The sequence below is a fragment of the Carettochelys insculpta genome, chromosome 3, assembly GCF_033958435.1.
Source record: "Carettochelys insculpta isolate YL-2023 chromosome 3, ASM3395843v1, whole genome shotgun sequence".
In the NCBI taxonomy this organism is placed as follows: Eukaryota; Metazoa; Chordata; order Testudines; family Carettochelyidae; genus Carettochelys; species Carettochelys insculpta.
This window is the reverse complement of record NC_134139.1, coordinates 125,538,099-125,553,272: the sequence shown is the minus strand read 5'-3', so window position 1 is coordinate 125,553,272 and position 15,174 is coordinate 125,538,099. Positions and strand designations below refer to the sequence as shown.

At 44.1% G+C, this 15,174-nt stretch overlaps 1 protein-coding gene across 1 annotated transcript in view; it reads left to right on the top strand.

Annotated features, from left to right (window-relative positions):
* ARMC2 (armadillo repeat containing 2) overlaps positions 1–15,174 on the top strand; it is a 118,459-nt gene that overhangs the window by 61,542 nt on the left and 41,743 nt on the right. Inside the window, exons 11-12 of the mRNA XM_074988825.1 lie at positions 192–337; positions 9,575–9,674. Of these exons, the coding sequence (XP_074844926.1) occupies positions 192–337; positions 9,575–9,674 (246 nt within the window). The remainder of the gene's footprint in view (positions 1–191; positions 338–9,574; positions 9,675–15,174) is intronic.

Below are 15,174 nucleotides of genomic sequence, written 5' to 3'. Positions count from 1 at the left end.
ACATCATACCCTTTGTAATTTCTGATGCTGACTCTATCTGGGCTTCCAGAAATCTTAACCCCTTTATTGTTATCAAAGTGCCAGTTTTTAAGGTGGTTTAGGTAGCACAGGAACTTGTTAATTTTCAAAAGCACATGAGATTCATAATGGACAACTATATAATTTATTAATTTAAAATGTTGTCTCTGCAGCTGACAGCTACTTTGCGGAACTTGATTGACTTACCTCATTCAAGATGCCAAGTCCTATGTAATGGTGCACTTTCTGAGCTCTGGGTATTGCTGGAACAGCATATGAATGATAAGGATATATGTACCAATATTGTCAGGATATTCAGGTATGTATGTAACATGTTTCAGTCATCAAAACCTCCCTAATCACTTGAGATCTGATCCTATACCCCTGAAATTCAATAGTTGCTCTTCCATTGACTTTAGAGGGGTGCTGTTGAGCATTTGAATTTGAGAAGACTGACTTCTATTAAATTGCATGTGAAAAACTGAAGATGGTGTATTTTTATAACTTGATCCATATTAATAGTCATAACACTATTTATCATTTTCCCCTTTAAAAATGTTTTGTACCACTCTCACAATGATTTTTGTGAGCCAAATTTAAGTTTATCATTTAAGGTGCTGTTTCCTGTCCTTTACAGAGGCATAAATTATTTTTATGGATCGTAATGATTTAATATTCTTTAAAAAATAAACAAGTTATTTTCTGGTATTTATAACTGAACCTTACTGAAGAGACTGGATTTGCATATGCACAAACGTATGCAACATGCAGGGACGTTATTACTTCAGTCATCACTGAGCGCTCGAGGGCTATGTCTAGGTTACAGCAATTTGCTGACAAGTTTTTGTCAGAAGATACCTTCGGATCGCAGCTAGACTGCCAAGCAGATCACAAAACTGATCCACGCTGTCGACAAAGAGTGGGTGGACAGCCCGGATGCCCTCTTGGCAAAACAATCAACCAGAAGCACAGCAGACGGGACTGCCCAGTGTTCTGGAAGTCCTGTCCATTAACGGAGGGCTCTCTGGAATATCCAGAATGGCTTTCTGTCAACAGATCTCTGTTGATAGAAGCGTTATGCCTCATGGGGAGTGGGATACGATTGTTGACAAAAGTGCTGCATTCTGTTGATGGAACACCTTGGGAGTCTGGATGCTGCGTGGGTTTTGTTGACATAGACATAGCCCTGGAGATTAGGCTATGCAAGATGGGACCCTGCCAGTGCAGGTAAAGGCCTGTTGACTAGTTTCCCCAGAAGAATCTTACCATATATTATAGAACTGTAAGGGACCTTGAGAGGTCATTGAGTCCAGATCCCTGTACTCACATGAGGATCTCTCACCATCCCTGAACATTTTTTTTAAATCTAACTTGCTCCAGACCTTTGAAAGACCCCCTTAAGGGCGGAGCTCACAACCCTGGCTTTACCAGCTCAATGCTTTAACCACTGAGCTATCTCATGCCCTCCACTTGCTGGCCTAGGGAGCTCATTCCTCAAGATGATGTGTCGCTTGTTAGGATACCTGCCAGATTGGGTCACCTTTAGGGTATGCCTACACTGCAGAGTAAGTACAGGGTTGTAACTCAGATGCAAGCCTAACTCCCCTTCTGCTTTCATACAAATCATGTTAACCCCAAATTTAGAGTTAGGATTCCAGGATCCAGTGGTCATGGAAGGTCTGAGTTTGAATCAGGGTAAGACCAAGGACTCAAGGCCTATTGCTTTGCAATGTAGATGCATCCTCATGGGACTAATTCCTTGTAAGCTGCACAACAGCCTCTTTTGTGCAATGCAGGTACTAAGTGAAACCAGCACCAGTGGCCCTGCTGTGGTTGGGGAAGAGGTGCCCCATCCCTACCCCAAACCAGCCCTGGCCTATACCTGCTGCAGCCAGGGGAGAAGCACCTCTTCCTGATCCAAAACCTAGCCTGCCCTCTGACTTGCTGCAGCTGTGGGATAGGCACCCTTCCACCTGGCCGCCTCCTAGCTCAGTCCCGAATCTGCTGTGGCTGGGTAAGAGGCACCTCTTCCCCAGCCCACATCAGCTAAATGCTGTGCATCAAGAAAGAGCTCGGGGAAGTCCTGTCTCTCCACTGTAGACCTGTACATCAAATCACTCATCCCCACTCCCGCCTCTGATCCTGTACCCCCTTCCGGAACACTCACCCCCAACCCTCTGTCCCAACCCCACAACAGAGCCTGCACTTTCAGATGGTGCCTTCACGCCACCCCCGGCCCTCTGCCCCATCCATGAACCCCCTCCCACATTCCAAATCTATTAGCCCTATCCCCACCACATGAATTTTGTTATGTGCACTGAAATGGAAGTGATGTTTCACACATCGTCTCCATATTGGTGCACATAACAAAATGCATCCTGCACATGTGAGAAAAAACTAAAGGGAACAGTGCTTACTGGAGTCATGCTCTGGGAGTTTGCCAAAAGCTTCCCACTGCCAACTTTTTGTCCTCTGGACAGTCAAGTTTGTTGAGCAGTCAAGTTTTCCCATGCTGCACCATGAACCAAAAGATAGAAGAGCTACATTTTGGGAGGGCACTAGAAAGTCTGGGATTAGAATTGAGTTACATGATGCAGTGTAAATGCTGTATCCTTGATTAGCATCCAAGGTTCAACAGTTCCTCACCTGAGTTACAGATGAATGTAGACACACAAGCCCTAGGTCAACAAACCAAGGGACTCCCAACTCATTCCACTACTTCTGGGCTTACACTGCAATGTAAATGTAGCCCTAGAAAGTATCTTGTAGTGTGTATGAGGAGCTCTGTTCTCTTAACTCAGATTAGTTAACTCTAGGTAAAATCTTAGTGAAGAGAGAGTGTAGTTTGTATTTTTGACACAAGTGAATACGTTGAGATTAGTTTTCACACAAGCCAATCTGCCTCGTCTTTCCTAGGATTTTAACTCAAATTAAGACTATACTTTTTTTCCCCCTCATTGAAGGTAGGACATTGAAGAGTTCCCAATGTCCCAGCACAAACCTGAACAGGGTTGACTGCAATATTGCAAATGCTGAATGGTGTGTAAGTAACTTGAGAATTTTGTAGGCGCTGGATAATAGGTCATTAAGGAATTTACAGAGTGGAGGGAAGGTAGAAATAAGTAATTCTAAATTTTGAATTAACAGTTTGCCTTTGCATCTGTCAGGCTGTTAGGAGTTCTTCTTGTGATTGCTTTTCAGTCAGTCTTAAAGCTAATGTTCTTCTTCAGGTAATCCTTGTGGGTGCTCCACTTTAGGTCTTGTGGCACCCCTGTGCTGCTTATCGGAAGATTTCTCAGAGCAGTACCCCATCGTGTTGTACATGCACACTGAGACTCTCGCCCTCCAGCCACTCTGTGGAGTGTGTGTGCAGTGTGATTCCCCGCTTCTGTTCCTTTTCTATTGTCCCCTGGCTGAGACTGATCTCAGAGCAACTCCGTGTTCCTAACAGGGAACATAGAAGTTTACCTTTTACCTTAGACTTTTGCCTCAGAATTTTAATCTTACAACTATACTATTACTGCTTTACTAAGGGGCTGGGGGGAGGGAAATGGTGGCTGCCATGGTGTTTTTTTTTTCCTGCCATCATGCCTGACTCTCCCGGCTTTAAAAAATGTGATGTATGTGGAGCCTTGATGCCCATGTGAATGAGCATACCTCATACACTAAGTGCTTGGGGGAAGCATGCATCACCGGGAAGTGCCCTCATTTCCTCAGCATGCTGGCAAGGGCCAGGAAAGACTGCAAAATGTGGCAGAAATTCTCTGGAAAAAGTCTCTTCTTCCACTAAGGGACAAACCATATGAGATGCGGGTGTTGCCAAAGCCCTCTGACAGTGCAGCTCCTTTACCCAGCAAGGGCTCTCAAGCTGTTAAGGCTTCTTCTCTGGCACACACATCATCACTGTTGTCCAGAGCCCTGTGTTCCTCAATGCCATCTGTGTCTGGTACCACGGAGAAACACAGTTCCACCTCAAACAGGGCAAATGAGTCAGAGACCAGAGTGGCCACATCAGATGGCACTAGTGAGGCATCGGCTGTGGAAAAGTTACATATATCTCCACAATCAGTCCAACATGCTCCCACTCTTTTCCAGAACAGCAGACACAACACCACAAAAAACTCGGTGTAAAATGAGGCACCTACAAAAATCTGCGCAGCCTGATATAGCAGCACCGACTTGCCCTGCACTCGCCCATGCTGTTATCCCCAGGATCTGATTGTGGCAGCGGGCACGGAAGCAGGTTATCATCATGCTGCTTGTCTTCTACATCACAGGCTTTGTGGCACTCATACAGGGAACATTCCCTCACACAATATCCCATGTGGGCCAACCAGCTATGGTCATATCCCCCATGGGACCCCTGGGATGCATGGCAGGGTTACAGGCCACATTCCTCTCATACTTACCATTCCAGGCACTCCACACCTCAATGATGGCACACTTCCAGGTGGTCACCCACCATGTCAGTGCACTCCTCACCAGCTCACTCACTTTCAGTAATTTCCCAAGTGGGTTCCAATGAGCATGGGGACTTGCCTCACTCAGATTCAGAGTGGTTCTCACATGAAGCTAGGTCTATACAAGATGAAGCACTATTCCAGATTTCGCCTTCTCCACCAGTGGGTGGTCTGAAACAATTTCAGGAGCTATTTAAACAAGTAGCTCAATCACAAGGATCACATTACAGGAGGTTCAAGACAAACAGTATAGATTTTTGACCATAATACAGCCCATGGCATCCTCAATGATAAAAATACTCACTAATAAAGCTGTCCTCAAACCATCGGATGCTCTCTGGTGGAAGCCATCCTCTGTCTCACCCACAAATCACAGAGCAGATAGAAAATATTTCATCTCTGCAAAAGACATTGACTTTCTCTTTGCACATCCATAGCCCAATTCACAGGTGGTGGATTCAATAAATCATAGGACTAAGAATCCACAATTTAAATCTACCCTCAGTGATAAGGTGCACAAATGCCTGGACAACTCTGTCCATAGAGTGTACTCCTCTGCTATGCTCCAGTGTCACACATTGAACTAGACAGCCCTCCTTGCCAATTGTGACCATGCCAATTACAGCAAATTACAAGATCTCATGCAGGATGTCCCTGATAACAAATAACCTTTCCTCCCGTCTGTCATCGAGGATGGTTTATCAATAGCCAAAATGGCTCTCCAGGCAGCTGTGGATGTCACAGACGCTGCAGCCAGAGTGATGCACAGGGCTGCATGGCTTCAGTCCTGAGGGAAATCCAAGGAGCTCCAAATGAAGGTGGAGTATCTCCTCTTCAACAGGAAACAACTTTATGTGACTAACACAGATGAGCTCCTACATTCTATAAAGGACTCTCAAACAACACTCTGTACATTGTGGTTGTATACCTCACCTAATAAGAAACACAAATATACCTCGTACCATAAGACTAGAGACTGTAACTATAGCCATTGCAGACAACATCAGAGGCCATATGACAATAAGCCTAAATAACGCTTTAACAGATGGAGGACACAACAAAACCACTCCTCTGTGAGCCACTCTACCTCTCACAAGCAATAAATTTGAGGTTTTGGTTGACCACCCCAGAGTGCCAATGCAGCCCAATGCCATTTTCCATCACTGCCTGAGACCTTTTTACCAACTACAGACCCAAATCACCACAGACAAATGGGTCCTAGAAAGTATCAGGCTATACAATCTCCTTCATATCCATGCCACTTACCCATCCCCCTATCCCATTCCTTTTCAAGGACCCCCTATTACAAGTGGAGGTGCAAAAACTGCTCACCCTAGGGGCAATAGAACCCATCCCCAAAGAACACCAGGACAAGGGGTTCTACTCAAACTATTTCCTCGCAGTCAAAAAGGCAGGGGGATGGAGACCAATTTTAGATCTCAGAAAATTAAATAGATTTATTTGCACCTCAAAGTTCAGAATGGTAACCTTGGCAACCATCATACCGGCATTGGACAAGGGGGATTGGTTCAGAGCCCTCGACCTCCAAGAGGCTTATTTCCTTGTGACCCTGTACTGGAAATGTTCCTGGCCCATGACAAATCTGACAAATCATATGTGGGATGGGTGGACAGTCAAGTATAACAGAATCCCTTTCAATCACGTCATGTAATGGCAGGCAGCTAAAGAGTGACAAGTTCTTAAAGTGCTCATACACAAATGCTAGAATTCTAAATAATATGATGGGTGAGCTAGAGTGCCTTGTATTAAATGAAGGTATCGATATAATAGGTACCACAGAAACTTGGTGGAATGAGGATAATCAATGGAACACAGTAATACCAGGGTACAACATTTATTGGAAGGACAGAACATGTTGTGCTGGAGTGGGGGTGGCACTATACGTTAAAGAAAGTGTAAAATCAAATGAAGTAAAAATCATAAATGAATGAAACTGTTCCACAGAATCTCACTGGATAGTAATCCCATGCTTGAATAATAAGAATATAATGGTAGGGTTATATTACCAACCCCCTGACCAGGACTGTGATAGTGACCATGAAATGCTCAGGGAGATTAGGGAGGGGTTATCAAAATAAAAAACCAAATAACAATGGGGGATTTTAACTATCCCCATATAGACTAGGTACATGTCACCTCCGGACGGGAAGCTGAAGTAAAGTTTCTCAGCAGCTTAAATGACAGCTTCTTAGAGCAGCTAGTCCTGGAACCGACAAGAGGAGAGTCAATTCTGGATATAGTCCTAATTGGAGCACAAGATCTGGTCCAAGAGGTGAGTATTTCTGGACCATTTGGTAAGAGTGACCATAATATAATTAAATTTAACATTCCTGTGGCTGGGAAAATACTACAGAGGCCCACAAATGTAGTATTTAATTTCAGAAAGGGGGATTACACAAAAATGAGGAAGTTAGTTAAATGGAAATTAAAAGGTACAGTAACTAAAGGGAAATTCCGGCAAGCTGCATGGAAACTTTTTAAAGACATCATAATAGAGGCTCAACTTAAATGTATACCTCAATTTAGGAAACATTGTAAGAGAACCAAAAAAGTGCCACCATGGTTAAACAATAAAGTAAAAGAGGCAGTGAGAGATGAAAAAAGCATCCTTTAAAAAATGGAAATTAAATCCCAGTGAGGAAGATAGAAAGGAACATAAACTCTGCCAAGTGAAGGGTAAAAATGTACTTAGGAAGGCCAAAAAAAAAGTTGAAGAACAGCTAGCCAGAGAGTCAAAAAGTAATAGCAAAAAAAATTGGAAGTACATCAGAAGAAAGCCTGCTAAACAACTAGTAGGGCCACTTGATGACTGAGATGCTGAAGGAGCACTCGAGGACAATAAGACAATTGCAGAGAAACTAAATGATTTCTTTGCATCAGTCTTCACGGCTAAGGATGTGAGGGAAATTCCAAAACCTGAACAATTCTTTTCAGGTAAGAAATCTGATGAACTGTCTCAAATTGAGGTGTCATTAGAAGAGGTATTGGAACAAATTGATAAACTAAACAGTAATAAGTCACCAGGGCCATATGGTATTCACCCAAGAGTTCTGAAGGAACTCAGAACTGAAATTGCAGAACTACTAACTGTAGTTTGTAACCTGTCATTTAAATCAGCGTCTATTCCAGATGACTGGAGGATAGCTAATGTGATGCCAATCTTTAAAAAGGGCTCTAGAAGTGATCCAGACAACTGCAGGCCAGTCAGTCTGACATCGGTATTGGGCAAACTGATTGAAACTCTAGTAAAGAACAGAATTTTCAGACACATTGATGAACATGATTTGTTGGGGAAGAGTCAACATGGCTTTTGTAAAAGGAAGTCATACATCACCAATCTATTAGAATTTTTTGAAAGGGTCAACAAGCATGTGGACAGGGAGGATCCTGTGCATGGAGTCTATTTAGATTTTCAGAAAGCCTTTGACAAGGTCTGTCACCAAAGGCTCTTAAGCAAAGTTAACTGTCATGGGATAAGAGGGAAGGTCCTCTCTTGGACTGGTGGCTGGTTAAAAGATCAGAAACAAAGGGTAGGATGGTTTCCATAGGCTCTTAGGCAGGGAAAACACAAACCACTTCTCAGTTCTAGTTCCGTGTCAGTTTGCTCGCCACTGTCTGTGTTATCTGGTCTCCAAAGATGAGTCAGTTCTGGAGTTTTGGTATGTTTTATGTACATTTTTTTTTTTTAGGGAGAGGTTGTTTTCTTTGTTGCCTGGCAAGTTGCCAAGTCTGAAAAGGCAAGAGCTTTTCTTAGATCATATCTATGTTTCAGTAAAAATGCAGAAATAGATTTGTTTTGTGTAGAGTTCCTTAATTCTTCAAATACTTTTTTAAATTTGGTAACTACAGACCCTGATTCCTCTACTGTTAACTGGATGCTCTGGTGGTCAGTGCTGCCATCAGACCTAAATAACCAGCTACCTGGAAATTGCATAATGAGCACAGAACATAGAACTAAATGCTGTTCCCTGTTTTCTCTAATGTTGTTTTATTCCTACCATCTGTCTTGTTTCCCTCAATGTGTAACATGAATTCTGTACAAAAAACTTAGCTCATTATTATGTTTTCAGATTTTTTTTTTTTTGATATTCATTTGTCTGGGCCACTTTCACTTGATTCTTCAGATGTTTGCAGGTACAGCATTAAGTGGAGGTAAAAGATTACCTATTTAACAATTCAGCAGTAATAATAGTCAGCCAAAGAGTGCCCTCACTCCTTTGACCTGTTAGGCAGAGGGCTAGAGAGAGAGAGACACCTGAGAAGCTATAACATTGGGTCAGATGCAGAAAGAGAATGCTTTAAAAACAGATGAGTAGTGTTTCTCATCCCTGGTGGTTAGTGAGTAGCACCAATGAAACCATGTTTAGCACTAGCAGGCAAGCAGAAGAGATCATTATCATGTCCTTGTCTCCCCTTGGCTTGCTGAAGAGAGGCTAAAGACCTCTTCTTACTGCTTTAGGAATACTGTTAGTCTTGGTATTTTGTGCCTGGGCAAAGCACATAGGTTGAAGGAGGAACCTCATACACACTCCCCTATTCATCATTGTATTGGCACAAGAAGACTTAGAATTTTGTTCAATGTTTGTGTCACACACACACCATATTGTTACAAGAAAATCATTGGAATTTAGTATCATTCTTTTATGTAAATGTCTACTTGTATCTATAGTGTAAGTATACTAAAAGCAGCATTGTTATCTGTCACTTTGCTAACGGGAGAACTTCAGCTGGCATTGCATCACTGCTGGCTGACATCATCAGCAAGTCCCTTTCTCCCCTAGGCCTGCCTCTGGCATTGCTGGCTGATGTCATCAGCAGGCACCTTCTTCCTCTCAACCTACCAGGAGCTGGATCTACTGGTAGAGGAGATAGGCAGAGCAATAGGCTTTGTTATCCACCACATGTAATTATTTGACAACCCCCATTCCCTATGAGTGCTGGATAACAAAACTCACATTGTACTAGCCTTACGTTGGAAAATGTTATTTTGAAACTTGAAAGTAGACTTTTTTTTTTAATTTTCCAGAAGAAATAAAATGCTACCATTCATATGTTTTCTTTTTGTATGTTTATAGCAAACTTTCTTCCTACAATGACTGCTGTGCAACTCTGGCAGAGTACTCCAGATGCTATGTCTTATTTTTAGCCCTTCTAAACAAACACCAAAAGAAGCAGGTCAGTTTTTTTTTCATCTCCTGCTTTGTGTATTTTAATCCTATGTTGTCTCTCTGTTATTGAACGTATGTAAGCCCATTTTCAATGACCTACTTCCAAGCACATTTACAAGGTAATTATTTAAAGTAGTTGACAGCATTTTCTATATTAAGAAAATGGAATAATTCAGATTAAGAGGGCAATACAGAGGACAGACAGTTGATTAGTTTGTCTGTCCTAAGCACGCACACAAACTAAGTTATCCTCTGAATACTTAAATTTTTTTCCGAGGTTTCTGTAGTAGTAATCTTTCTTGGAAAGAAAATGGTTGATCAAATAGCAAAAGCTTTCCATGTTTAAAATTGCTTGCAAGTGCCACATTTCAATTGTGGAAAAAGCTACAACTGCTTATTAAATATCCAAACAAGTTATTTAAAGGTATGTCTACACTGCAACAGTTAGTGAAGTATTCAGATAATCCTGTCTACTAACCCACATCCATATATGTAGAGGAAGGTGAAAAGCACCCAAGGTCACTGCCAGATTGACCTCCAGTGAAGGTTGGTGATCTGTTAGATTCTGAGCATGTGAGCAACAACCAGCAAGCCAAGTAGCTGAGGGTAGGTCTACACAGCAAAGTTATTTTGAAATAAAACCATTATTTTGAAATAACTATCCTAGTGTCTACACAATGCAGCCTGTTGGCTTATTTCAAAACCAGGAAACTTTATTGCACAAGGAATAGCACATATTTTGAAATAGGTGTTGTTAGGACAAGGAATAGAGCCTATTTCAAAATAACCCATCGTGCATCCAATGGCTCTATTTTGAAGTAGGTTCTATGTGTGTAGACTCCATATTTCAAAATAGCAAAGTGCTATTTCAAAATGCATTTTTGTGTGTAGCAATGTTATTTCAAAATAAGGTATTCTGGGTGGTCCTGCTGGGGGATGTATATCCCTTCCTGCATCCTGTGGCTGAGCCATGAGTTTCTGAATACCCAGGCATTCTGGGCTCACCGGGACAACCCACACAAACATCCGTAAACCACCCCTTGGTGACCACGAGGGCCTGGAGTACCATGGAGTACCCCCTGTGGTTGATGAATGTGCCCGTACTGTGGTCCGGGTCCCAGATGGTGATGTGGGTCCCATTCAGAGCCCCAAGTAGTTGGGGAAGCCCAGCTCCTTGAACTCCGCAAGGGCAATGTTGAAGTCTCTGACATGAACAACCTAGCAAAAGGATGCTGTTTTATGGCCCTGGTGACCTGCATGGGAAGGAGGAAGAACAGGCTGCGGGTTCATAGTGGAGAGCTCCACACCCACCCATCCATGTCCCTGCCCTGCCTCCCTGCTCCCTGCCCTCTCCACTACAGGGCCTCCCCTTGCTCAAGAGCCCCCTCCCCCCTTCCCCCCGTGAAGGCTTTGTGACCCGAGCATGACTTACCTGCATGAGGATGGCCGCGATGGTGACCTTGCCCACCCTGAACTGGTGGCTGAATGAGCGGTGGCTGTCCAGGGTGGCCAGCTTCCAGAGGTCAATGGCTACCCTCTTCTGCAGGTGAAGTGCAAGCTGCATCTGGATATCATGATGCTGGAGGGCTGGGTTGAGCCAGTGACATAGCTCCAGAAATGTCTGCTTGGTCAAGCAGAAGTTCTGGAGCAAGCGGTTGTTGTCCCAGTCCCTCAGCCCCACCTGGTCCCAGCACTTGCTGCTGGTGAGATAGTTCCACAGGTACTGGATTACCTGAGGAAGAAAGCACAGGGATTGCCCCTTGGGGGCAGCTTGCAGGAAGGCAGCTATTTGGGTGGCCTACTGGAGTTGCTGGGAATGGCCACAAGCATCATGGCCAGCAGGCTGGCCATGGCCTCTAGGAGCTGTCCATCAAGAACCAGCTGGGGATCAACATGGCTCTGGAGCATGCATCTGGTCCCTGCATGGGGTCTGCTGTGCTGTATGTAGCCAAGCCGCCCTCAGCATGTGCAGGATGAGGGTGCTTTGGAGGGACCCCTTTAAGGGAGCAGCAGCCTGCAGAAGGGTTTGTCCACCATACGACCCTGTCCACGGCGTGGCCCAGCCCTTTCTTTCAAAAGAACGCCTTGGGGTGTGTGAGCGCTCCGTTTCGAAAGAGCAGGCCAGTCTTTCAAAACAGCAGTTTGTGTCCTCAGTCCACTATTTTGTGTGTAGATGTGCAGTTTCAGAAGGTGTTCTTTCTAAAGGTTGCTTTCGAAGGCTTGCCTTTCAAAGTCTTGCTTTGGTGTAGACGTAGCCTAAGAGAGAGAGTGCTTGTGGCCACTTCGCAGCCCAAACCCCAACTGTCCCTGCCTTGTCTCCTGATGTATTTGTCAGGAGATGGCTAAATTTCTAATCACCTACTATCAAACTGGACTAACCTATGTATTCAACTACCATTATAATTACCCAATGCTTATTCCTTACAACAGATAACCATATAAAGTATATGGTATTCTTAGATTAATATAAGGAGCCCCATGTTTTTCCACAAGAGTTACTGATCTGCAGTTGAATTATAAAAGTGCCTGTCCAGTACCCTGTGAACATGGTTGACATTTCCTCTGCTTTGTGATATCTCAGTCCTACAAGATACTGTTTTATTTTATCTGTTTCTGTTGTTATTTTATCTTCAACTATTTTATTTTTTTAGTGATGAGTTATATGGATTCTCTGTATTTAATAATTATTTTGGGTTAAGGTAACTTTTTTCTCCTTTTTCCATAAGATTTATCATTTTAGGCTTTTTTTTAAATACCCTTTTTGATAGAGATGGGACAGAGACGCTTCAAATACCTAATTTCATAGGTAAAAAAACAACCCCTCAGCACACCAGTTTAATAAGTGAATGTGAGACTTGGTAATTACAAAGCCAAGAATTTTGTAGATTCTTCTTTGAGTGTCCCTTTGTGTTCTTTGGTGTTCCACATTTAGGTGCATCAGTGTGGCTGCGCACACTGGCTGTAGATTTGTAGGTAGCAGTGTCCCTCCCTCAACTGTCTGTGTGCTCAGGGCACAGGCCCAAGATGCCTGTAGCACTTACTGTTCATGCGTGGGCAGCCAGCTCCTCAGTTCTTCTCTGATCGCTGCTGGCTTTGGTCTCAACATCAGTCCCTCGACTCAGTCACCTGGAAAAAAAAATGTTGTTAAATCAAAAGAATAACCAACCTACAAGGAAAAGGAGACAACAGAGAAAAGTAGCAGACACAGTTTCACCCAAGTGGCTCCAGCGATATTAATGGCTCCTCTTCGTAGCACAGCCATTCTAGCTAATTTCACTGATGCCCAGCTTGCCAGGTTTTGTAAGGGCTCCACTTGTGACCTGTCAATTTCAGTCACAGATTAAAACAACTACTTAAAACAAGGATCAAGCAGACAACAGCTCCACTGCATAGCGCAGCCAGGCTAGTCAGTTTCACTCCTGCCCGGCTCATGGGGATTTTGAAAACTGCTTCACTGGTGGCCTTTCAGTTTCAATTTCTGACAGCCACTCTCTCTGCATACAGTGTCTGGGTCAGCACCACAATACATCTGCCCACATTGCAGGACACCGACTAAATAGTCCAGGAGAGTGAAGACAGCAAGAGCTCTGGCTCTGACAGGTGAAGCATACTCTTACACCCTAGGATGGCAACAACTCCAGTCTCAAGGGTAGCCCACAGGGGTTTGAGATGTCTGACAGGGCTTTGACAACGACAAGCCCTAGAGATAATGAGGAAATACCCTGGAGCTAACAAATGGTCTCACACTTCCAGTCTGTCTCCTGGCGGTGAAACTGACAAGCTCTGAACCCCACACTGCCACCCTCCCTCAGGTTAAGGGGCAGTCTCAAGTGGGGTTGGAGACATCTACTAGATCTCAGAAATCTAAAACAGTATGTACTTTGTCAAAGATTCAAGATGGTAACTTAAGCCATGATCATCCCCCCACTACAGAAGGGGGATTGGCTGTTTACTCTCGACCTACAGGAAGCTTAGTTTCAGGTCACCATCTATCCATCGCATAGACAATTCCTCAGATTCATGATAGCAAAATGACATTTCCAGTGTAGGGTGCTACCCTTTGAGCTATGCACACCACCAATGGTTTTCTCAAAGGTCCTGGTACTAGTCACCAGATATCTAAGAAAAGAGGGAGTAACCATCTTTCCCTGTCTAGACAATCGTCTAATACGGGACCACTCCTTAGCTCAGAACTAACAGACTACAGCTGTGACCAGAATGCCATTCTTTGATCTGGGTCTATGCATAAACCTGCCAAAGAACACTGACACCAACTCGCACACGCAAGTTTATAAGGGGCACTTTTGGATTACCAGACAGCTACAGCCTCACTGCCTCTACACAGATGACAGGCAACCAGAGACCTCGTCATCATGCTGCAGGTCAGTCCCAGCATAACTGCCAGACAATGTCTATGTCTCCTTGTTCACATGGCAGCGGCGACCTTCGTTGTTCCCCATGAATGCTGCCAGATGAGACCAGTGCAGGCCTTGTTCAGAGCAGTGTTCAGGCCCCATGTCCATTGGCTGAGCAAAACACTGAGAGTCTCAGCTACAGTCAGAAGCTCCCTCAGCTGGTGGATACAGCCACAGAACTTATGCAAAGGGGTTTCCTTCCAGAGACCCGCTCCAACTATCTTGCAGATTGCCGACAACACAGTCCTCATAATGATGGACAATACTGCAACAATGCATTGCATCAACAAGTAGGGCAGAGTACACTCAAGACAACTCTGCTAAGAAGCAGTGCAATTGTGGGAGTTGTGTGTCCCTGGACAAGTCCACCTGGTGGTGGCTTACATACCAGACAGGAACAATACCCCTCAGCTGCAATTTCGCTCCTGATCACAAGTGTGAAATTAACACATCCACCATCTGTCATGTCTTCCACAGATGGGGGTTCCCAATCGTGGCTCTGTTTGCTACGAGAGCCAACACATGCTGCCTCCGCTATTCCTCTGGACATGGATTAGGCTGCACTTCACTGGGGGGATGCATTCAACATCATATGGAATTGCACCTTCAGTGTATGCATTCCCACCAATCTCTCTGATTCAGAGTTGTGGTCAAGATAAAGTGGGACAGGGCCCAGGTGATATGACTAGCACCCAGAGAGACCTGGTTCTCCGAACCTCTGCAGCTGTCCAGATGTCTCCTGTATCATCATCTTCCCATCTTCTCTCTTTTAACCCAACAGAATGGGTCCGTTCACCTCCCAGCCATCCACATCCTTCACCACCACGTGTTGTTCCTGGTGGGCTGGAGAATTCAGAACTACACTGCCCATCTCAAGTCCAAACAACCTGCAAGAAAGAACACTTACTCACAAAAATGGCAACCCTTCATAGTGTGGTGTCTGTCTCTCACAACAACACCTTCCCTCCAATCAAAGAGCTGATACCTGCATGGGACTTTAATTTGGTCTTCAGAGCACCTAACCAGCAAACCCTTTGAGCTGATAGCCACCTGCTCTTTGTTGCACTTCTCCATGAAAGTAGCTTTCTTCTT